We start from the raw sequence: 24,032 nt of genomic DNA, 5'->3' as shown, positions 1-24,032 counted from the left end.
CGAGCAGAAATCTAAGGGACAAGAAGCAGGAGGTTGTTTTCCAGCCAGGCTGTGCCTCTCCCTGAGACCTCAGCTAGAGGAAACGTGAAGAGAAAATAATGCATCAGGTAATTTTATTCCATCTCCCTGACATTTCAAAAACATTCCCTATGGTCTGCTTTAGGATGCTTTGTACAGCAAAGGGAAGCACAACTGAATGTACTAACTTTCACACAGTTTTGTGCTGAAGCCATACGAAGCCACAGTAAAAAATAACTGAGTTAAGAGCTGGGCACGAGTTGGGCTATGCACTTTTTGTATGGAAATCCTGCCTGTAGCTGTTAGAAATAAAACCTACCTGGCATTATTTGTCAGAATGAACTTGTATAGCACTATTTGTGCAATGAGCCTAATACTGCCCTGTATCGTGGGATGATTATTTTGTACCTTTGTCTGCTGGAATGCCATGTGCGGTATGACTTCTGTCAGGAAACATGTCTTATTTTTGTCTTTACCTTGTCAAAACATTGGAGCAGTACATTAATTGTTAAAGTATTGTCAGTACTTTAGCAGATCGCATTTGTGATGCTCCAAAAGAAAAGAAAACACCCACAAGCAGATAATACAAAAACTTGAGAATGAAACATATGGAAATAAAAACGTTGGGAGCAGGCAGGTGAGCAGGGTCGTATTTTGCAGCAGAAGTAGCACGGTCGGAAATATTCCCATTACTTTCTCTTCAGTATCAGTTGACTGTGTAAGAAAGCTGCTGTATAGGTACAAATGTTAATTTCTAATTAAGTAGTCAACTGTGCTCTGAAAACACTGGAAAGCTGCTAACCTTTTATTAGTATTTCTTCTTCTTTTACCAGACCTTTAATTTTTCCAACATGTAAATCAATAGCATTTTCCTTAACTCCTGTGAGTTAATGAAGCAGGAGGCTCTCCTTTTTACAGGGAGTCAGGGAGGTTTCACCCAGGGCCACAGAAGGAGTCAGTACTCAACTCGTGTGAACGTGAGATTGAACACTAGTTCACACTTATTCTACATGTTACCTTTCCAGTATGTGAATGATTGCTTTCAAACGAGAACTCAAGATGTACTGTTAATAAGTACATAGTATTTCTGTGCTCACGTAGGGTGAAAGCATCCTGTATGTATGTTCTGTTCGCTGCTGGAAATGGACCATATATGAAGCTTGCAGATGCTGAAGCTACATGCTGATGCTCTGCTCAGGTGAATGTCACCCACTTTATTCATAAGGTCATCCTAGGAAGGAAATTTCGCCCACATGGTGCTATAGAAGCCTGAAGTCAGAAATAATATTGATCCCGTATGCTTTTTGTTAGCTGCAACTTTTAGGTGGCAGGAGTCAAAAATAATCCTCTGGAGAATAGCACTGTGCTGCTAGCCACCTCCTGCCCTCGACAAGGCTGTGTCGGTACTGCCAGCACTGGCCCTGTACTGTTGGGGGTTGCGACTCAGCCACCGAGATTTCCTGTGAGGTAACACCTCGCCTACATGGTCAAACAGAGCCGAGGGGGAAGGAATCAACTTGGCCATGTCTAAATTTGACAAACATGTTGAGGATAAATGCTTTTGATGAGGCTTTAGCATTCTGAAGACATCTTTAATTACCTGAAGAAAAATTAGTTCTTTATTCTTTGGTTTATGTTTTTCCCCTTGCCATTGCACTGCGTTCAATATGCTCTGTGCACTAACTTTGAAATCCCAGTATCTCCAGTAATGCTATCACTATAGGTAAGGCAGGCTAGGTACATGATTTAATGCAGATGATGCTTCTTGCACCAGGCTTCCCTTATATCATGAAGATCCTGAACAACAGTGGTATCTCAAAGCTTTGAGGGCTGGAAAACAGAAGAAGGGCTTAAGTGGCATTTTTGTCCTGTCACTGGGCCATTCATTTCCTCCTCTGGATCCCAGCTCTGGGACAATAAATGGGGCAGGCCCATAAATTGCCAGGCTGGCAAGGCTGTCGACTGCTAAATTGCTCCTTTGTCATTGCACTGGTGGTGTTTAAGATTTTTATTCGCTGAAAGGGTGACTCGTGTCCTGACTTAGGTACCTGCAAGTAACGCTAGGCTCTTCCTAAAATCTGTGGGGAGAGTGTTCAGGGTCGCTTCATCTCGGCCTGAGTTAGGTGCTGACGGAAGGTGAGCTGAATTGCCCTGCAGCAATGCCGTGTCCTCTTTCTCTATAGGGGACTATAGAGTTGACTAGTTCAGACTTGGACATCTGACTTTTTTGCTGTAGTGCACAGAAACCAAAGACTTTCACATCAAAGAGATGCAGAGCACTGAGAAATCAGATCACGTGCATATACAACTAAGGTTTTTACTGCAAAGCAGTCTCACGAGCACAATGGCACCTCTGCAACTGAAGTTGATGGGATAGCTCAGAAAATAAAGATGCTCGCATTCGTCAGTGACTGCAGAATAAATCCCTATTCAAGCAGTTACCAGTTTGGTTTCAAAGCAATCTTAGCCCATTAAAGAAAAATGCCTATTTAAAGTGTTCTGGCTTTGTATTTAACAGATTGATTATCACCATTGCTGTTTGCCAAGCACACCCGCACAAAAGAAATTCACTTTGAAAACTGCCTAACTGCAGATTTGCCCATCATACCAGAACAGCCTTGGGTATATAATAATAATTTCTTGCTTAATTATGTGTTTACTCAGGACATTTAGAGATATCCTGGTCTTCTGAGTGAATGAAAACATTTGAAGAGTGGCAGCTCGCTCTCTCGCCTGGCGTGGAGGTGTCGAAATGTTGAGGCTGCTGCTATACCCCAGCATGCCTCAGCTGCCCGGCAGCAGGCACTGAGCAGGAACAGGCAGTTGGTGACCTCGGGACCCCCTGGCGAGGTAGCAGTGGCACCAGCTTTCTCAGGAGCACCACTGTGACAGCAGGAGCTGAAATTTTGCCAGTCACCTCCATTTTTGTCATGCCTCCTCATGGTAGGAACCTACCTAGGAAGTTTGTCCTGCCATGCTTAAACAGGGACCTGAGACTTCGGCACATCAGATGATGGCTGTGGGTACACGTAACCAGGCAGGTGTTTTCTCGGAGGCATCAGGCAGAGCAGCATGTGGGGGAGGTAGGAAAGCCCTGCGCTGACAGATGGGTAGCCAGACCTTGCTTGAGGCCAAAGCTGAGGTCCCGCTGTTTCTCCCAGGGAGGTTTGCCCCTGAGTGGCTTGTGCATGTAGCTGTGCTCAGAGCTCGGGGTGGGAGGTCCCTCCCATCCTCTTCTCCTTGTGCACTGACTAGGACCATTATAGGCCTTTGAGGGACATTGCAAAGATTTTCATATCCTGAACTCTTGTCACCTCAGTAGCATTTGTCTCCCTATCTCGACCCTCCCTAGAAATCCTCTGACATCTTCCATGGGGAAGTTGAATTTCAGTTCAAATCCTGATCCTGTTAACTGCAGCCAATCTGCTCAGAGCAGGTGACTGGAAACTTGGCCAGAGGACTAAGGGTGAAATCGTCCTTGGGTATCTGAAGAGTAGACTGAACTGGTTGATGTATTCAGTATCTCCAGAGACTTTGTTGCATGAACAGAGGTGTTTCTCCTGTGATAAGGACTTTTCCCAGCTTGGGAGAACTGGTTTTGCACTGACCTGGGTAGAAACGAACCTGCTGGAAATGTTAACTGGGAACAGTCCTCTTTTGATTTACCCGCCCCCGCTCTTCTGTAAGGCTTATGGGCAGTTCATTTGGAGGCTTCCCATGGGTTTAGTCCTGCACATGGGACCAGGGCAAAGCAGGAGGTGTTGCACATCTAGGAAGAGAGTAGGACAAGACAGAGAATTATGCCTTTTGAGACTCACCACAGCTTTTTTTTGAGAAGACCATTTAATGCAAAGTCTTTCAGACTGAGGTTTGTGGTTCATCCATCATGGTGTTGATAATGACTGGGAGGAAAAACGTTCATAGGATTATTTGGCAGGTCTGCTAACTAATGAAGGGGGAGATAATAACCCCCACCAAGAAACACATGCTAGAGCTTTCCAGTGTGATCAACAGACCCGTTCTCTTTATCTCCTTTTTTGTTTTATTTCCTATTTCAAAAGAAGTCATCCTTCACTCCTTGGTTTTGAAAACAGGACATTGCGACAAACAAACCAGAGTTTCTGCCAGAAGAGGATTTTGGAGGTGCAGGGATTCAGCGAGGCCCAGGACATTGTGGGCATTGCTGTTTGTCCTTTCAAGCATTATAAAAAGTGGCAAAAAGCCAATTGGCTGTTGTCACCCTGACACAATGATCACAACCTTAGAGATGTAATGGTAGCATCAGAAAACTTTAGCAATCAATGTATTTGATAAATCACCCTCAGGACCAGCATTATTTATATCCATTGCTTAAATACCTCATGCAAAAAATTTCCCTTATAGCATGAAACAGATAATTTATAATGTAATTGGATACATACCTTGCACTGCTTCAGCTCCAGGCAGTACACAGTTTGAGTTACCAAATCAATACAAGGCATTCTTGGACAATTTAAGCGTGTCTGTACAAGGAGGTTGAACCAATATCACTGCAGTTTTGTCTAATCAGAGTAAGCAAAATCAGCACAGACTTCACAAGGGTCCAAACCACTCTGTGGGCACAGCTGCTTGAGCTGCATTTTGTAGAGAAGTAGTCTGTTCTGGGGAACAAACCCATCAGTAGGAAACAGGGTGGAAATCTCAACTCGTTTTGCCTCCGATGCTAATTTATCCAGACAAAAATGATGTGATTTTAACAGAAATGTTTGGTGTATGTTTTTAATTTTTTTTTTTTTGTACGTTTCACATTTATAGTTTAACAGCACCCGTTCGCCCTCCCCAATTGAGTGTTGCCACATGACCCCCTGGAGTAGAAAGGTACTGGAAAAACAAGCAATCCTCAACTAACAGCCCTGTCTCACTCTTCTCTGTTCCAGATCTTAACCCTTCCTCTTACTTGCTTTTCACTTGCTAACTTTACTGTGCTCAAAGAAGCCTTTTCTGTTTTTCTCATGTCAGTAAGACACAATAATGACATTTTTCTTTTTCCCCTCTTTCATTCTTCACCTTGGATGGGTTTCAGGAGCTCATGGCCACGAGGCCACCTCCTCCTATCGCCTCCTTTAAAAGGCCTGAACTGGGACTGACTGGATAGCGTTAGCAATTGCATTTCATTCTCTTGCAATGTTTTTGCCAAACTATCCCTTTTCTTCTTTTTTTCCTAAATGGTAAGAAATTGCTCGGGCAATGCCAGCACGACAGCAGGTATTTATTCTCTGGCCATTTGGTGATGCCACTGTTTGGAGAGGAGGGGCTCTGGCAGCCAGGGTCGCTTTGTCCAGCACTTCATTGTCATCCAGGGGAGGAATCGGCAACAAATGCAGCCTGTGTGTGTGTGTGTGTGTCCGTGTGTGTGTGTCCGTGTGTCCATGTGGCTGTGCATGTGCGCAAGGGGTTTTTTTTTTTTTTGGATGCATGCATCAAACTTTTTGGGGGGGGGGGGGTTACCTAGGAAACAAAGTCTTTTGTGCTTGAAGTTTATATGAGCTATTCATGTCTGCCGGGGATCAGCACAAAAGCTGCAGGCAGAAAGAAGGCTGCAATGTTTGACTGAAATCCTACGTGGGAAAAGGAGGTTTTCTGTGGGTGGGAGGAGAAGGAAGCATGCGTTGTCTTGGGTCTGGGGGTGCTGTGGCAGGTGATGTTGGCGAGGTAAGTGCCTTCCAACAGTTTAAATAGTAGCTGCTGAGTTAAGATCTTAAATGCTTTTGGGGCCAGGGCGTAAATGCTGTTTGGCAAGCCTGAGATGGTTAATTTCCCCGGGATTTGTGAGGACCCTGGGCGGAGGAATGGCAGAAGTACAATGGCAGCCCGGGCGTGATCCTGCAGTGTTCAACACCCGCCTGCTCAATGCCCTGCCAGGGAGCCGGAGAGCAATATTTTATCTTCACCATGTTTGCTACCGAAACTAAGCTGGCAAATAAAGTGTAAACGGCAGGCATGAGGGGGAAGGCTGGTAGTTAAGCAGCTGGGAATTCAGGACTGAAGAGAAAGCCAGCCTGAAAGGGATTGCGCTTCATTTTTAAAAACCAAGAGGCAGATGGACACGCTGGGCTGGTCGAAGAATTGTCACAGCTTATAGAAGAATGTATTAATGGAAAAAGAGAGGGAAATTAGGCAGAAAAAGGTAAGTGTTTCTTCCCTGTGTCCATTCCAAACAAAACAGAAACTTTTTTTTGCAAACAAAGAGACCCCCAAACCCGAGTTGGTAGCCAGAACCAGATGAAAACGTGCTTATTTATTTCTATTTTACTAGATGAAATTATAGCAGCTTTGCAAGACAGGGTGTTGTTGGGGTATTTTTTACTTCTTCCAAAAGAAAACAAACCATCTGTGTTTCTTCCATGCAGTTTACTTTTCTCTCCATTTCTTTATCTTCTGTATCTAGTGCTTCTCGTAGCGTGCTGTAAAAATGTGCATGGTTTCTAAATAACCTTTTGAATTTCTTTTGGTGGTGGCTACTCTTCTCTTTGGCCACTGTCCCCCCACCCCACCACTGTTAACGCCGGCCACTTCCCATGCATAGCTGCTGGGTAGCTGTAACTTAAGTCTGCTCTTGGTCTGAGTTTGTAAAAATGAAACGCAAATGGTTTTCTGAAGTACGGAGGGGTCTTAAACTTTGGGCCTTCTGATGCTTGTCCTCGAGTGGTTAAATGGGCCAGTCCTCAGTAGCAGTCAGTGGACTCCGGTGTTCAGAAGGTTGCAGATGCAAATGAGGGCCCATGTGTCTAACGCTGATGGTAATTGAGGGCACGCTTGCAATGGCTACCCACAAATGCAGAACGTGCCCCTTCTGATGGAGGAGATGTCCTGTAAATGTCACTGTAAATATGCTGAATTCCAGTACGTTGAGGTATTTTTCTCCTATTAGCAGGATGTTATTTTTCCATTGGAGAATAGCTTGTGCTGTCTGACTTAGCTAGAACAATTCCTCCTTGCATCCCTGTAATTGATTTCTGATCTGTGTGTCTGCTTTGTTTCAAAATTAGCCTCATGTGCCTGAGTGGGAGACACTGATTTTGAATGTATTCATTTGCAGTCCCATCCACCAGAGGACGAAGATACAGATGTCATGTTAGGGCAGAGGCCGAAAAATCCAATACATAATATCCCTTCTACACTGGATAAACAAACCAATTGGAGTAAAGCACTACCTCTCCCAACTCCAGAGGAGAAAATGAAACAAGATGCCCAAGTGATTTCTTCTTGCATTATCCCCATCAATGTCACTGGTACAAATCTCTTCTATTTCTTTTTGTATTTATTGCATGGTTCAAGGGAGGTCAAGTACTTATTTTGTTTAATTTATTTGAAGTCACGGGATTGTGCAGTCTGGGGGTAAAGACCCTATCCTGAGGATTTAGTTTCTGGAAGACAGTGGGCTAAATTCATCCCTCATGCGTGACCGCTGGAGTCACTGAAGCTGCATCTAGGATTAATTTGGCCCATATTTTCAGAGTCTTGTTATACAGTGTAACGTAACACTGGTTCCCTGTATAAACAATGTACTTTTGTTGTGTATATAACCTACAGTCTGTATTTACAAAGACCTCAAATAACTTTTTGAATGTAGCTGACTGAAATAATGCAGAAAGCCACCGAAATTAATCATATGATTATCATGTGTAGCAGGAGAAGAGAAACTAGAGAATGTAGGCTACTATTTGCAGTGCTTTAAACATACGAGGCATGACTGTGTAGCATGCAAACCATCGCTCTGAGATCTCTTTACATGCAGCTATGCTGAAGGTATAGTAATGGCATTTTCTTTTATTTCTATAACATTTGGATACATTTGACTAGTTTTATTTGAAGGAGAATTTGTTTACAGAAGCAGCAGGTATATCACTTATTAAATGTGATAGATGACTTATTTCCAGAATAAAAAAATCAGGCTGTTTTTCTCTTTCTCTTTTTCTCTTTCTCTCCTTCCAGAGGGCTATGGTAAACATAAAGTTGATCTGAGTTTTCCTCAATAATATTTCGCACCAAGTTTTGATTAATGTAAGAGCTTAAAGTGGGCTGACTTCCACGGTTATAGACTTGAATATAAACAATCAGGAAAAAAGCAGGGAGCTTTCAGTTAGCCTTCATTCCCCAGAGATTTTCCCAGTAACTGAGGGGTTGGGGGGGAGGTCACAGCCCCTCACATCCCATTGCTCTTCCCCATGTCTGTCAGCGGTGCCCAACCTTCCTGCAGGACGGGCTGCGGGGTTCAGCCCCCAACTGAGGGGCTCTGGGCTTTTGGGCTTGCAGCACGTCTGTCCTACAGTGTCATGGTGACAAGTCCCCATCTGCTCCACCATCAGCTGCATGAATCCTCCTGGTGACAGCAACTCAATCCCGGTTCCCCTCCACCCCAGCAGCAGAGGTGACACTGCACAGTGCCACCAGCTCTGCCCGCCCGGGGAGGTGGCAGCCAGGAGCGGGTGTCCCCGCCACTGGCACAGTGCTTCTGGTCATCTGGGCGCCCACGGAAGGAAAAGGTGGCTGGCTGGCAGAGCTGCCTGCATACACCCTGCTGGGCTGGAGGTTGGGAGCCAGCTGGTCGAGGTCGCAGGTTGGGCATTGCTGATGAAAATCCCTGCAGAAAGTCATAGATAGTGTGGCATGTTTCCATGAGGTAAAGCTGGTGTTAAAATGATGCTCCTTCTAGAGTCAGCATAGGACCCTAACTGGTGTAGGCTTTCTAACATGGCTAATGTCACCTAATGCAGTTCAGGGAGAGTTAGGTCTGGGACCAATGTTAACTTTTCCAGTAATAGCCATTTTTGCCTAGACTCCACCTGCCATACATTGGAACCAAATTTCCACTGATCAGTTTTACAGATCAAGAATGGTATGTAATCTTGTGGATGTTTATGTGTATCATTCTCATTAGCACTAATGGGAATAATTTGTATGCGTCACGGGGAGGATATACCCTCTTCCACTTTCCTCTCAGAGATGACCCCCATGCATCTGGCGCACAGAGCATGTTCTGCTAACTCACAGTTGCTGGAAAACCAGCCATGATGCTGATTGATTGATTTTTCATTTCAAAGAGTTTGCTTTCAGTTCTCTGTTTTTGTTTTTTAAGCTTCTCCCAACCCTGAGAAATGTTCACTTTTTTGAAAATGACTGTTGTCGGAGTTTACAGCACTTTCATTCCATATTAAAGAAAGTTCTTCCTCTGCTTATTCCAGGGGCATTGGTGGTTACAGGACATCTGTCTGAAGCCTCTATTTCACTGTAGTAGATTTCAAGAAGAACTTTTACAAGAAAGTTACTTTTTAATGTTTTACATTGTTATGTAGTGTAATATGTACGTGTATGTCTGTGTATAATTATGTTTTCTATAATTATACGCTATTAAAATATAGCTTCTTATCAGGACTTTTTTTTCCTTTGGTTTGGTTTAGTCTGTTTGTTTTTCTTAAGATTACAAACCACTGTATCAGCGATCCTTATGTTAGTGTTTTTATGGACCTGGCACATTTTTTCCGACCTGTCCCATGTCAACTTTAGAGAGTGTAAGTGTACAGTTGTGCAAAAAGCCAGTGCAGACGGGCACTGGTCTTCTGGTGGGCCTCCTTTTAACTTCGGTTTGACAACACAGTGTAAAAAAACAAAGTGGAAGACACTTCCTTGGGCTAATGCCATGGAAACATAAAAGAAAATGAGGAATTCTCACCTATTCTGTATGACTGTGGTCATAAAAAAAATGTGCCCATGAACTTGGGCTCCTAAATCCAAACTGAGGATCTTGATTGACTGTGTGACCTGATTCCCAGAGTGGACTCCCATGCATGTGCTGAGCACTTGTGAAAATCAGGCCACTTACTGATGTACACAAATAAATAGCAGCTGCCCATTTATGTCACCCTTGGCCGTGTGTCATCGTCATGAAGAATGCTCTCTAAACTTGCGCGGGGACTTGGCCCCATTTTAGATGTCTCCTTCCTTTTTGAAATGTTAGCTCCCTTGGCATATTGGTCTCCTAAGAAGCTCCCAACTACTGCAATATGGTGTTATAACCTTAAATTGTTTTTTTATGCTTAGTTGCTTAACATAAGTGAGGCTATAGCTGAACAGATTACTCTCTGCAGACAAGTTACTGTCATTGTCCCTATGACAGATGGATAAAGAGCTATAAGAAAGATGCCCTGTTACCGAGAGCTCTCAACTCTGTTCTCCTTCCTGATTTTTTTCTTTTCTCTTTTCTTTTCCTTTTTTCTTTTCCTTTTTTCTTTCCCTTCCCTTCCCTTCCCTTTTCCTTTTCCTTTTCCTTTCCGTCCTTTTCCTTCCTTTCCCTTTCCCTTTCCCTTTTTTTATGCCTTCTGTTATTTTTGGCAGACCATGCTGCTGAGGGGGAGCTGGAATTAGATGTAAAACTGTGATATACTGTGATATAATTTACATAAGAGCTACATAAGGGCTCCCTTATGTTTATTCACAGGCTTAATCCAAGCTCACATACCTCCACTGTGTTCCAGCCATGAAAGTTTGTTTACTATTTCTAAAGGCTAATGAGACCTATTTATGGGTTGCAGGAGTTGGTTTTGACAGAGAGGCTAGTATACGCTGCTCTCTTGTTCACTCACAATCTGTACTACAGCGGAGACGAAAGTTGAGGAGGAGGAAAACCATCTCTGGCATCCCCAGAAGAGTGCAACAAGAAATAGGTGTAGTATAAATACAAATCTTCCGTAGATAGCTTTCTAACCAACTTAAATTGCAGGGATATGAGCTGGTAGCCAGCCTTCCAAAGAAATGAAACATTGAAAGCGTAAATGCTTGTGGAGTTTGGGAATGACGTGGTTTGTTTTTTTGATTTACTACAGTAAGCAAAGCTATATTACTCTATATGGCCTTGATGGACCGGGGGCCTTACCGAGTAATATAGATGTACGTGTTCAGCTCTTATCGTGTAAATGTTAATCAGTTCTTTTTTTTTCCATTTTATTTCTGTTACGAACCCATAGTTATGTGCATAAAAAGTAACTAGATTAAGTGAAAGTTTTTTCTTGTGTGAGGGGAGCTTAAGGTAAAGAACTGACAGATGTTGCTCAGCAAAGTGATGATGAGCTGTCACAACAGCCGGATAACTCAGATGAGCAGTTGGATATCCGCCTTAGAGACAGCTGCTGGTACCTTATGGGAAACTTTGCTAAACGTTCCTTTTATTTATCACGCTTGTCCTTGATTCCTTCCTTTTGTTCTTTATTACCAAGGGTATTTGCCCAAAATCAAGCAGCTTGCCTTACTTTTTGTCCCAGGTAAATTAGGAGCAACTCTGTTGAGGGCAAATCCAGTGTAAAATTGGTGTTACCCCAAAACTAACAGGATCGTTATTTCTTAATGCTCATCTGCACCTGAAGATGGCTCTGGTATCTTGGTCCGTTGCTGTGAAACTTGATGGGAAGCAGAAGGAATGTGTTTATCATAGGGAATAAGCAACCAGAGAACCTATGAAAGAAAGATCCTGTTGCCTTGTAAATATTCTTGGTAGTAAAGAAGCAGACAATGGAAATTCTGTACAGACAGGTAGTCAAGATAGAATTATTTTTAGAAGCTCACGGAGTGTTTTGTCCAGCAGACACTCCTGAAAACTGCCTTTGACTAGTTGAAATAGAGTGACAAAACCTGAAAATTTAATATTTATCTTAATATTTACCACAGCAAGATCAGCTCCATGTGAGATCACATTGCAGAAATAGGAGAACTGAGATCACATTGCAGGACTAGGAGAATTTCCCCACCTCACCGGGACGAGATCTGCCTTATATACTCTTTATAGCAAAGTTAAATTTGGTCCAATGCTCAGCAAGATTAAAAAAGAAAGAATACAGCAGATAATGCTTCTTGGGTTGCTTCATGGGTTGTCTCGCGCCAGGGAATGTGGAGCTGTCTCCCACTCACCCGGCTTTCCATGTGTCCTAGATTCAGACGAGTCGCCGGTGGCGAGAGAGCGCAATGTGATTGTGCATGCAAACCCGGACTTCTCCAGCTCTGGCAGTAGGAGGTCGGGGACCCGGGACTCGGAGTGCCAGACGGAAGAAATCCTGATAGCTGCTCCCTCCCGGCGGCGGATCCGCACCCAGAGGGGGCAGAGCGTCATTGCCTCCCTCTCCCACTCCGCTGGCAACATCTTGGTGCTGGCAGACAATGGGGATGCTGTCTTTGCTGCTGCTGTAAGCAACCGCATCCGCTCGCGGAGCCTTCCTCGCGAGGGTGCCCGGGCCAGCGAGGGCCATCAGGATGCCACCACCAAGAGTGCAGGGTACAAAGCAGAGTGCTTCCTAGCTGGCCAGGAGAGGATCCCGAAAAAGGGGAAGGAAGTCTTGAGCAAGCAGGGTTCACAAGAGCACCAGCCCATCGGTTTAACTTGTCCTCAGCACCTGCACAGCCCCGAACACAGCATCGGCGAGAGGGGGAGATCGCGGCTGTCAAGGATGGCTGATTCAGGCAGCTGCGAGATTTCGTCCAACTCGGACACCTTTGGGAGCCCCATTCACTCTATCTCCACGGCAGGAGTCCTGCTCAGCAGCCACATGGACCAGAAAGATGACCACCAGTCCTCCAGCGGCAACTGGAGCGGGAGCAGCTCCACGTGTCCCTCCCAGACGTCTGAAACCATTCCTCCTGCCGCCTCTCCTCCGCTGACAGGCTCTTCGCACTGTGACTCTGAGCTGTCACTCAACACTGCTCCCAATGCCAACGAGGACTCCAGCGTCTTCATCACGGAGCAGTTTGGTGACCACGCCGATAAGGTCAGGGGCCACAGGGCAAGCTCCTTCACCTCCACTGTGGTGGATTTACTGGATGACCCCAACAACAGCAACACGAGCGACAGCGAGTGGAACTACCTGCACCATCACCATGATGCCTCCTGTCGCCAGGACTTCAGCCCCGAGCGCCCAAAGGCCGACAGCCTGGGATGCCCCAGCTTCACCAGCATGGCCACCTATGACAGCTTCCTTGAAAAGTCCCCCTCTGACAAGGCAGACACTAGCTCACACTTTTCCGTGGATACAGAAGGATACTATACCTCCATGCACTTTGACTGTGGTCTCAAGGGTAATAAAAGCTATATTTGCAACTATGCAGCCACAGGCTCTGAGAGTGGCCAGACTGGGAGCATGACCTCCAGCCTGGCTGACTGTGCCTGGCAGGAGTGCATGAGCCACAGGAGACAGGGACGGCAGAGCATCTCACTGAAGAAACCAAAGGCAAAGCCAGCCCCACCAAAACGCAGCTCGTCTTTGAGGAAATCAGAGGGCAGCACTGACCTTCCTGACAAGAAAGAACCAAAGATCGGTGGCGGGCAGCACATCTCTCACACTGCCAGGGAGATGAAGCTGCCCCTTGAGTTTTCAAACACACCCTCCCGAGTGGAAGGCCCCAACCTGCCAGCCAAGCAGGAGCTCCCCTGGGCGAACCAGAGCGACGGCGAGTTAAAGGACACTCCATTTGACACTGCCGATATTCCCTCCTTTAAAGATGAAGGTGCTGAACAACCTCACTATGCAGACCTCTGGCTTCTGAACGACTTGAAATCCAGTGATCCTTACAGGTCCTTGTCCAATTCAAGCACTGCTACGGGTACTACAGTCATAGAGTGCATCAAGTCACCAGAGAGCTCTGAATCCCAGACATCCCAGTCTGGGTCACGAGCCACCACCCCATCCCTCCCTTCCGTTGATAACGAGTTTAAGCTGGCCTCCCCTGAGAAGCTGGCAGGGTTAGCCTCGCCCTCCAGCGGGTACTCCAGCCAGTCAGAGACACCCACCTCTTCTTTTCCGACCGCTTTCTTTTCAGGACCTTTGTCTCCAGGGGGAAGCAAGAGGAAGCCAAAAGTACCAGAGAGGAAATCGTCACTACAGCAGCCGCTCTCGAAAGACGGCAGCACCTCGGTGAGCAAAGACCTCGAACTTCCGATTATACCTCCTACTCACCTCGACCTAAGTGCTCTTCACAACGTCTTGAGCAAGCCCTTCGCTCACAGGCACCAGCTGCATGCCTTCAGCCACAGCAAGCAGAGCACAGCAGGGGAAGCCCTGCATCCCAGCCCTCCCTCCGCCCTTGCCATCACGCCCTCTGTTCTCAAGTCTGTCCACCTCCGGGCAGTCAACAAGCCTGAAGGAGGGAAACAGAAGGGCAGCACTCCAGACCTGCTCTGCATACAGGAGACCGCCTTGATGGCAACTGACATTTCTCCAGGCAAAATGAGGCCGCTCTTAGCTAAGAAACCAGTATCGCGCCAGTATTCCACGGAGGAGGCCATAATGTCATACGTTGACGATTCCCCAGCAGAAGTGGGCCCCAGTAAGCTGCCTTTAGAGAAAAGCTCCTCTTTCAGTGGGCAGAATAACTGTGAGCAAGAAGCTGTAACTTCAGCCAGCATGGGCCTGGTTGCAATCAAACCTGGGAAGGACCAAACGCACCCAGCCGCTGAGTGCTTGCCAGAAAGCGCTCTGAATCAGATGTGTGCCATCTCCACGGACGGGTTTCAGAAGGGCTCGGCTGTCCTCACAGGCGATGATGAAGCAAAGAAACCCGGCCAGGGAGCAGAAACAGAGCGCAACCTTCAGCAAGTGCAGGCTCAGCGAGAGCTCTCAGCAGGCAGCAAGGGGAGGCAGGAAGCTGGGCCTTTGGGCGAAAGCCCAGCTCAGGTCGAGGGAGCGGCCATCAGCGATCAGCTCAAGCACCGACCCGATGTAAGCCACCGTGTGCCTGGGAATATCGGCTATGAAGCAGAGATAGCAGCAGTGAATTCACTCGGCAAAGTGGCAAGTGGCAAGCAGGAAAATGATATCGCATCAGGTATCCCAACCAAAAGTGCCTCTGATGACAGCAGGGCGGACGAGACAGCGGGCAGTGTGGACGAGCCTTTGCTGAAAGGTCAGTTGTGAACTCTTTTTGCGTTGTACCCGATCATGTGGCTTTGGACGTGACTGGTAGTGGAGTCAAAAAGCAGGCTGGAGTTGCAAATTGGCCTGCCTCTCTAAGTTTAAGCACAGATCCCCCTGATCTGTTAGCTGGCCAGCCAACCCAAAGATATTTTACACTTTTTCAATGTATTCAGAGTGTATTTCTCTGATATTTATTTCCTCCCTCGTGCTGCATTTCAGCTGAAAAGAGAAAAGGGAGGAGCACTAACCCTGGGTACAGAGGAGCCTTATTATCACAGCTGTACAGTGTTTACTGTACACTGGGAGATCCCAGTTTTGGTCCCTACCTGTGCCCCCTTTATGGGCTCCAACATGCAACGTACACGATGTTTAGATTAGAGGATAAAGTCTGTACGGTGGTATTGGCCGCTTGGTTGTGAGCTGAGCTGGTGCCTCGCATTGGTGGTGCTGTCGCAAAGCACAGCGGGGTCTGACTCATAGCGTGGACTCTTTCCTTGTTTAAGAATCTTCTCCAAGCGACGAGTCCATCATGTCTCCGCTGAGTGAGGAGCTGCAGGCTGATGCTGAGGATGTCTTTGTGTCTCCAAACAAACCCCGCACTACGGAGGATCTGTTTGCAGTCATTCACAGGTGACCTACTCTTGCAGCAACAGGAAAGGGTAACATGCAGCCCTGCACAGTCACTCACTAACGATAGCTGCAGGATGGTTATTCGATGGTTAAGTCTTGTCCTGAAACTACCTTCTTTAGTTTATTGAGTTTAGTTTTCTAAAAGGCAGCTTTTAAAAGATGCTTTATTATGGTCTGGTGTGCACTCTGAGTATCTTCATGGTGTCTGTAGGATGCTTGACAGATAACAACATCAGGCCGTTCTCTCTAACAAACATACGTATCTCCAAAGAAAACTACGTGCGGCGGTTCCTGCCTTCTGCCCACCAGCTCTATTCTGGTGAGTGAGTCATTGTAGCAAGAATGATGAGAAGGCATCTCTCTAATTTTAGAGTATTTTGTATTCAGCTGAAATTTGCAATCACAACTGAAATTACAGGTTTCTGATATTGAATAGGTTAAGCTGACTATTATTATTACCTAAGACTCTGTATGCTGGTTGTGCATATATTGTTTTGGAAGAACTGGGTGATGTTGGGAGGGATTCTGTGGCTCAGTCCCTCATTCATTGCACAACGGCTATCACGGCTTAAAGTGCCATCAGTCACTGCTAGCCTCTGATATTTGACAGAGGGATTAAGAGAACTTTAGCTAATATGAAAGCACAGTCAATCTATCTGTGAAACTCCAGACCAGCATGAAGTGTTATTCTACAAAGATAATGTATGAAAGAGTGTTCCTTTGTGTTTTTACAGATCAAAAAGGAAAGTTCTTGGGAGAAAGGATTCTGGAGACCTTTCTGTAAGAAACAGATTGAGAGCTTCGTCTGGGACTAGCAGCCAGCCCCCCTCCAGCAGCACGCTGCCTGCCAGCAACATGCCACCGGCCGGCAGCGTGGGCGCTCCCATTAGCAGTCAGAGGTCCCCTGGGCTCATATACAGGAATGCCAAAAAGTCCAACACATCCAATGAGGAGTTTAAACTACTGCTTCTTAAAAAAGGCAGCCGATCTGATTCCAGCTACAGGATGTCCGCCACGGAAATTCTGAAAAGTCCTATTTTGCCCAAGTCTCCGGGAGAGCTGATGGCAGATGCCCCCCAAAGCCTGGAGGAGTCTCCGCCTGCGGCGAGCCCCGATGCGTTGTCCCCGCTCTCCCCCTGCTCCCCCAGGGTCAATGCGGAAGGATTCTCCTCCAAGAGCTTTCCCATGTCAGCGTCCTCAAGAGTGGGGCGCTCACGGGCACCTCCAGCAGCCAGCAGCAGCCGGTACAGCGTGCGCTGCAGGCTGTACAACACTCCAATGCAGGCCATCTCTGAAGGAGAGACAGAGAACTCGGACGGCAGCCCTCATGACGATCGATCTTCTCAGAGCTCAGCGTAGGCTGCGTGGGCGCCATGGCCAGGCTGCCAACACCACTCGGGCTCTGTAAGGATATAAGAGGCCAACGCTGTAGCATTCAAAAAAAAAAAAAAAAAGAAAAATGTTGCAGGGCAATATTGATGCTTAAAAGTGTTTGTAAGATGCTGGGGAAACAGAGGACTACAGCTGTAGCTATTTATTACGTTATATTTTCTAAAAGGAGGCAGATACACTATGTTCTGTTTTCTTTTGGCTTCATTTGGTTTATCCCACTCTCATTTCCGTTGTCACTGTAAATTTCAAGGCTATACACTTTCCATAGAGTTAAAAGTGACTTTGGGTTGGTTTTTTTCCAGAATCTGCAAGTCCCTCACTGTAGTGCTTCCCTAGGGAGAAAAAAAAAAGAAAATGCTCTTGAGGATTGGTATTTTTCTACACTAAAATGAGCTGAAACAAAATTTAGAAGAAATTAACAAAACATATGTAAATACCATATTTTTGATAAAAATTTGTAAATAGAACTATCAAAAAGTGGACGTGGCAAACAATTTACTGCATAACAACTTTCTTTATAGAAGACAAAAGAAGTCAAATGTAATAACTGTATTCTGTGAATACCATTTTCATATCAAACATAAAAAATTCACATGGCCACCGATAACCACTTTCAGTGCGATAAGCCTGAAGGACAACATTGAGCAGTGGAATGGAGGAATTCTCCGCCTTAGCTAAGGAAATGGAAAGGCTGACTGCGATTGAAGTAACCATTTGTCTTTCCAAGGCAGCTCTGAAGAAGCTAACTGGAAAGCACAGCTGGGAGGGTTACCGTGAGGATGGGTGGGGAAGGCAAGCGTGCTTCCGACAGAACAAAGTCATGTCTGATACAAAGCCCCAAAGGATCCCATCCCACAGCCTCCCCTGGGCCTTTATTCTTGCAGGGATTGCTTCAGAGAGAATAGATGTGAGAAGAAATAGTGCTTAACTTTCATATTCCTATTAGGCTATTGGGATACAGAACACGGTCATAACCTCGTAACTATAATCTTTAAACATGCTTAGTTTCTGGTTCGTAAAGGAAACAAATAAATTATAAGCATGCTAGAAGCGCTTTTGATTTATCAGTAAATATCCGCGATGAGTTTTCAGTGAAGCTTTCTCTTTGTGCTGATGAGATTCATGCTACCTAAATATTTACAAAAATGACACTGTGAAAACGTAGCTGGGAAATAGGTATGTGTATGCATTATTTATATTCATTGATGAGCTGGGAAGGGGAGAGCTCCGGTTCATTGTGCCAGCCACATACAGTTGGGATCTTGTCTGGGTTTACCAGAAACGTGGAATAGGGTGGGGGACTGGGGTGGGGTGGGAAAGGAGACAAATCAAAGCAGCTGCTTTGATACCAATGAAGGCAGGGAAATAAAAGCTGAATTACTTGAAGTTACTTGAATTTTCTCGTCTTAAAACTGCAAGAACATGTACTTTTAAAACTTAACCCGTGAATCACTTTATACTTTTAATTTTTTAAACAGAATAAAACCAACAGGCCTGATTCTCCTGTGGGTCACCACAGTTTCCATCAATGTAGCGCCATCCGTGCTACTCAGAGAACAAGGCCCTCTTTGTCCAAAATTGATGCAGTTGGTGTTGGTTGCTGTAGGATATGGTTTGGAATAGAGGAAAGGTCAGTGCAGAGAAAATAGTGCGAGGAGGAATGTGGTGTGCAGTAGGACAGGTCGAGTAGGATGGCAGAAAGAGTGTACTTTGGTACTAAAGAAATCAACTAAAAGCTGGCTTTAAGCATAAGTAAATGATAGGGAAGCAGAATGTGTGAAATCAGTTTTTACCATTTTTTTTGCTTTTAATCATGTAATGCATAAAGCTGAGAGTTTTTAAAAGTGGGCAGAGCATGTTTTAAAGAGGAAGGTTCTACCTAAAACTGTTAGGAATTTAAGGAGTCTGAGCAAGTCAGAACGGTTTAACAAATCCCAAATGTTATTCTCCATAAGGTTCACATATGATTTTGTCTAGTACTTACCACAAGAAATATATTATTAAGAGTTTCCTACCGTCCTCCTGTGTAGCCTGGTTGCATTTGGTGCGCGAGGTAGAGGCACCGTGCATGTGGTATGTGCGTTGGGAAGAGGGGTGGTCCATCAGCTGAAGGCCTGCAAAATGGGGAAGTCTAAATAATCTAGAAGTCTAAAATAGTTTTCAAAAAGGTAATGGGAGCAAGGGTTTGGAAACAAAAGGCTAATAATATTAGTAGCTTAGTTGAGAAAATAAGTCTGAACACAAGTGAAGTGAATGAATGAGAAATGTTTTAAGAGGAAACGTTTAGCATATAACAAACCACTTTCTGGAGAACATGAGTAAAGGAAGTTTAGATATTGGGCAGAAAATCCTTAGTTTGTCATCTTCAGTCATTTTCCTTAAAAATTTTACCGGGAGCACTTTTACAACATGTCTAATAGTCCTGAGTTAAATAGTCATTCAAAACTGTAAAGAGAATACAGCTGAATTGACTTTGATGATATCACTTTTTATTACTAATCCATAATTTAATAGAGACCATAAATAAATATCTATACACTAAAAAAATTTTTTTTTTACTGGAATGGTGAGGCAATACTTCACGTACAGAACGGCCACAGAACAATCCCATTAAAATATAGTCTTACTTCTTTTGTTTAATTTCCTAGTTTATATTTAGCAGATTGAAACCCAAATAAAGAGAGATTCACTATGAAGAAAAGAGCTTGTAGCAAATGTGGGAGTCAGAAGATGCATGGCGGGGACCCCTGTAGTGTTGCAGGCGTGCCATTAAGGCACCAGAGGACAAGCTGTAGAGTGAAGGGAACATCACTCACCTCTTGAGACAGGGTACAGTACATGCATCAGGTAAACTGCTGAACTGTCATTTTAACCTACTGTTCCGTTGTTTGCACTGATGTTATGGAAATGATTTCTGAAGTTATACAGCTGTGTGTTCTGAAAAATAACATTGTCCCACTTTTTTTTTTGTTGTTGTTGTTGTTGTGGCAGTGTAGAGGACATGGAATAGTTGTAGCAAATAAAGCATATGTTTGCTTTTGCCAAAGGTCAGTGATTGAGTGCATTTGCTGCAATGGTGGCAGATAGAGAAATACTGTAGGTTATGACTTAAAGAATTTAAAAAAAAAAAATTAAGAAGGTTACAGTGTAACTATTTTGGTACTAGCACCAGTTCATGCTGGCAGAAAAGACAATGGTTTATGGACTTGCATCCATTTTGTATTTTTGTAATATTTGTAAATATGAACTTTTTAAATTGTTGCAAAGATGGTTTCTTTTGTAAAATGTTTTCAAAGTTTACATTAAATCCAAGCCTTTGTATATTTTAGAGCTGTGCAACACTTTAAGTCTTGTATTTATTTTTAGTAAAAACAGTGACAGTTTCATTGTGAACCCCTCTCAAAAAAATGTGTCGGAGAAGTTTGATTACCTAGAAAGTGTGTATAGAAACTGCAAATAAACGTGACTGCAATTAAATCACACCTTCTCTTTACTTTCTTGTAATGAGATGTGAAGTCTAATCTACAGACTACAAGTATGCTATTTCCAAAGGTAAGTCTCAGCTCATTACGCATTTCAAACCATTTAATCGTGTTTTCTTTTCAACTTAATTGTTTTTATAAACAGAGTAAGGGGAAATCTGTATCCAAATTGGCATTGACTTTAAGTGGAATTTTGCCCACACGTACAATTTGTTCAGAATATAAAAAGTGCTGAATTTGCCCCTTGTCTTTTACAGGTAAGAAAAAAGTAAGAGAAAGGAAGCTGGGATGAAAAATAGTAGAAAGACTTTATCGTCAGCTGAAAACATGAAATTGCAACACTTCAGACCCAAGGCATAAAGAATCCAGTGACTGAACCTTATCAGATAAAGCAAGCCGTGGGTAAAAAGCAGGCCATAAATGAACACAAACTTAGAAGTGCAAACACTACTTTATTTTAAAACAGTTTAGTTACAGGAGGTTGACAAGTCAGGACATGGAAGTTAAGTGTTTAAATGACAGCCCCTGCACGTCTCTTTGAAAATTGCATACCTGCCGGAAAAGGGGAGGGGAATCATGAAACTTTGGTTTCAGCTGTCATTTTGTCAGTAGCTTTGCAACACTGTACTTGGTGTTTTAAAGAATGCATATAGAAAAAAAGCTGAAATGCTCAAGTCTCGTGCTTTAGAGCACATGGAAAAAAATCCTCTTTGGGGAATGCTGCTGGGCTATCTGCAATCATGCTTTGCAATGATACCAGGATTGCCCCAATGGGTGTGGTCTTAGAGTAGTCTCCAAGTAGGAACCGTTTGCATAACAATTGCTTTAACCAGATGGTCAAGAAGTTAATGATTATGTAGATCGTTTCCTGTTGTATCGTGTGTCTTTCCCAATCCAAAAACACAGATAAGCAAGACCTGTAGGAAGAGCTTAGCCAGTAGAGCCAGGCACAAGCTGGTTTTCATCTGCCTGCTGTATGCCTGTATATTTTTTCATGCTCAGTGGAAGAGAAGGTTAAACATTAAGACTACATAAAAGACACTTAGTGCTTTTTTATATATACAAGGTGAAATTATTGTAACTATTTTCAACATATGCCACGTCAGTGACTTTTTTAAGTCTTTGTAAAATCCAGGCTTCAGCGTCTACCTTTGGGTATGCATACATGGCATGCAACCATCAGGCCCATCCAGTGATAATACAAACTTGATACTATAAGTAGTATCACTGCATATACAAGCTTCTCTCAGGTTGTACTATCCTGCTTCTCAGCAAAGCATCCCACCATGCTGTGTAGATACATATGAGGAATGTATATAACCATGCATGGGAAGCGTTAGAGGTTTGGGTGGGGGGTTTGGAGGATAATAAAGCACATGGGTGTTAAAACTTAGATGCCACACTGATAATTTTGGCACCTTCTCCCCAGGGTGGAACTCAGCTACCGCCCAACAAATCTTCCTATACAGTCTTCCTATAGTGTTCTCAGAGACTTAGCAACTCAGGCCAGACACAGAATCTGGTGGGGTCCTCCTTGAGCCAGCAAGCAGCAGGCATGTCTTAATCTCCATCTCTTGCTGGAGCTTTTATAGAAAATAGAGAGGCATTGATCCACAACAGAAATCCCATTTCAGAGAGGGGACTAGCACAGGCATTCATTGCAAGTACTGAATGTTAGTGCCTGCTCTCAGGGACACTGCTGGTCACATCTGTCTGCTGCTCTGCGTAACACGGATATGGTCTGGGAAGCAAGGGGTCCTCCCCAGATACGGGTCTGATCACCAGACACCGCTGTGCATTTCACTTTGCCAAACCAGCTGAACCATCAAAAAAATCCTGATAAATTTAGGCTGTAATTTCTATTAGTTTCCTCAACTCAATGCACAAAACAAGTTTTGGGATCTATGAAGGCCAGTGTGTAACTGGAGTTAGTCCACAACTTCACTTGCCATTTGAAATGTCCAACACTACAAAATACCAAGTTTCAAACCTGAAATGAAGACATTACGGAAACAGCTAAAGTAGGTAAACTTGTATTTTTATTTTATTGGATCCAATAACTCTAAGTACCAGGAAAGATGGCCAACAAATTAATTTCAGGAATTTTCTAGTCAAAATGATCCAAGAAAAAGAAATTCTTTGTAGATCAGGTTTTCTCACTCCTCCTGAAACGATGATTCTGCATTCAAATGCATTAACTATTAGCTGACTCCTTTCCCTATAACAACCTCCCACCTACCTCCACTTCCTTCAGTTTTCTTTTGAAATGCATCCTGCCTTCTACATGATTAGTAAGCCACTGAAACAGTATTTGTAGAAATACGCCTACCACTTTATATCTTCAAGACGAAACTTTCTAAAACAGCATGCTGTGATGTTACAGCCTCTAGTGTGTCAAATAATTCCTTTTAATTTAGCTTCACTTCCTAAAGACTGTACTCCTCTTAGCCCTACCTTAAATATCTTTCTTCTCTTAGCTCCTCCAAATACCGTTGCCCCACAAGACTACAGAAATCGGATACCCAACAAACTTTTTCTGTTTCCTTTCAAACCCAACATTTCTTCGTCCTTGCCCTGAGAACTTTCTTTCCACAGGCAGCAATATCCCCTATCCCTCACTCGAGTACTTCACTTACTAGTCTGTGTCTCGGCTGTGCATTCAGCATCTGTGGCCTCCCAAGACCTGCCTGGTCCCAAATCATTCTTTTCAGGGACTGCTTCCATACATCCACACAAAATGTTGCCCCATCATAAAGAAGTTCCTCTGTTTCTGCAGAAAAAATAAAGGGAAGATGAAAGCTGATGTTGAATACAGCATTGTTGGCTGGGATCCCTATTACTCAGGCATTCTCCCATCAACTCGAGCTTTACGGGAAAGTGAAACTCATAGCTTACTCAATGCTCTTTCAGCCAAGTACTTTAATTGGAAAGCATCATAAAATTCTGATATGTTTTGGTGAAGAAACTTGTGCAAGAAACTGGATGTACTGCACTGACTCAGTTCAAGATGGGGCTTGTAGATGCTGGTCTTCTACCTTGCCATCTATGTCAAAGAGAGAAAAAGCTTTTAAAACCTGCTAAAGATCAGAAAGTGATAAAGAAAGCATTGACTAATCCTTCAGGTTCTCTCAAAATGCTTATGAGGAAATAAGGCTAAGTTTATAAATAGTCCTTATATATGTGTGTAATTCTTACACAAGCTTTCTGACAGATAAGCAATTATCTGCATGCTATATAGCCATTATGCCTTTCTCACCTATACAGGTATCGGCTTTCAAATCTTTAGTAGTTCTCTCGGCCTTGAATCTTTCAGATATAAGCTTTAAACTTTAAAAATAGAGTATTATACGTTGGAGGAAAATATGTTGTGCCAGATCCAGCACCCAAGAGAGGTAAGGCTGCCACAGCTCCATGCCCACAGGTTCAATCAGTAGCAAGGCAGAGGGTGTATTCCTGTCAGGCACATGCACACAAGAGCACACATATATACCACATATGTAAATATATATGTGACCAGCCACACTGATCACAGACAAACACACACATCCCTCACACAAACACAGACAGCACCAACAGC

The 24,032-nt window shown here is 44.1% G+C and overlaps 2 protein-coding genes across 6 annotated transcripts in view; both read left to right on the top strand.

Moving 5' to 3' along the window:
* Positions 1–20,453, top strand: part of NHS (NHS actin remodeling regulator) — a 271,218-nt gene extending 250,765 nt beyond the window's left edge. For 2 of the 5 annotated variants that reach the window (XM_052773853.1, XM_052773857.1), the window contains exons 4-9: positions 4,813–4,875; positions 7,097–7,289; positions 10,590–10,721; positions 11,980–14,940; positions 15,455–15,581; positions 16,316–20,453. In XM_052773853.1, the coding sequence (XP_052629813.1) occupies positions 4,813–4,875; positions 7,097–7,289; positions 10,590–10,721; positions 11,980–14,940; positions 15,455–15,581; positions 16,316–16,940 (4,101 nt within the window). In that variant the 3' untranslated portion in view covers positions 16,941–20,453. Of the gene's footprint in view, positions 1–4,812; positions 4,876–5,857; positions 6,185–7,096; positions 7,290–10,589; positions 10,722–11,979; positions 14,941–15,454; positions 15,582–16,315 lie in introns of those variants that run through there. The other 3 variants (XM_052773858.1, XM_052773855.1, XM_052773856.1) reach the window with 3 other exon arrangements.
* A 57-nt stretch (positions 20,454–20,510) lies between these two features.
* Positions 20,511–24,032, top strand: part of BEND2 (BEN domain containing 2) — a 37,807-nt gene continuing 34,285 nt past the window's right edge. The window contains exons 1-2 of the mRNA XM_052774142.1: positions 20,511–20,525; positions 20,713–20,723. Of these exons, the coding sequence (XP_052630102.1) occupies positions 20,511–20,525; positions 20,713–20,723 (26 nt within the window). The remainder of the gene's footprint in view (positions 20,526–20,712; positions 20,724–24,032) is intronic.

The sequence above is a fragment of the Harpia harpyja genome, chromosome 22 (assembly GCF_026419915.1).
Source record: "Harpia harpyja isolate bHarHar1 chromosome 22, bHarHar1 primary haplotype, whole genome shotgun sequence".
Taxonomy (NCBI): domain Eukaryota; kingdom Metazoa; phylum Chordata; class Aves; order Accipitriformes; family Accipitridae; genus Harpia; species Harpia harpyja.
The sequence above is the reverse complement of the archived record's forward strand: the minus strand, read 5'-3'. Positions and strand labels throughout refer to the sequence as shown.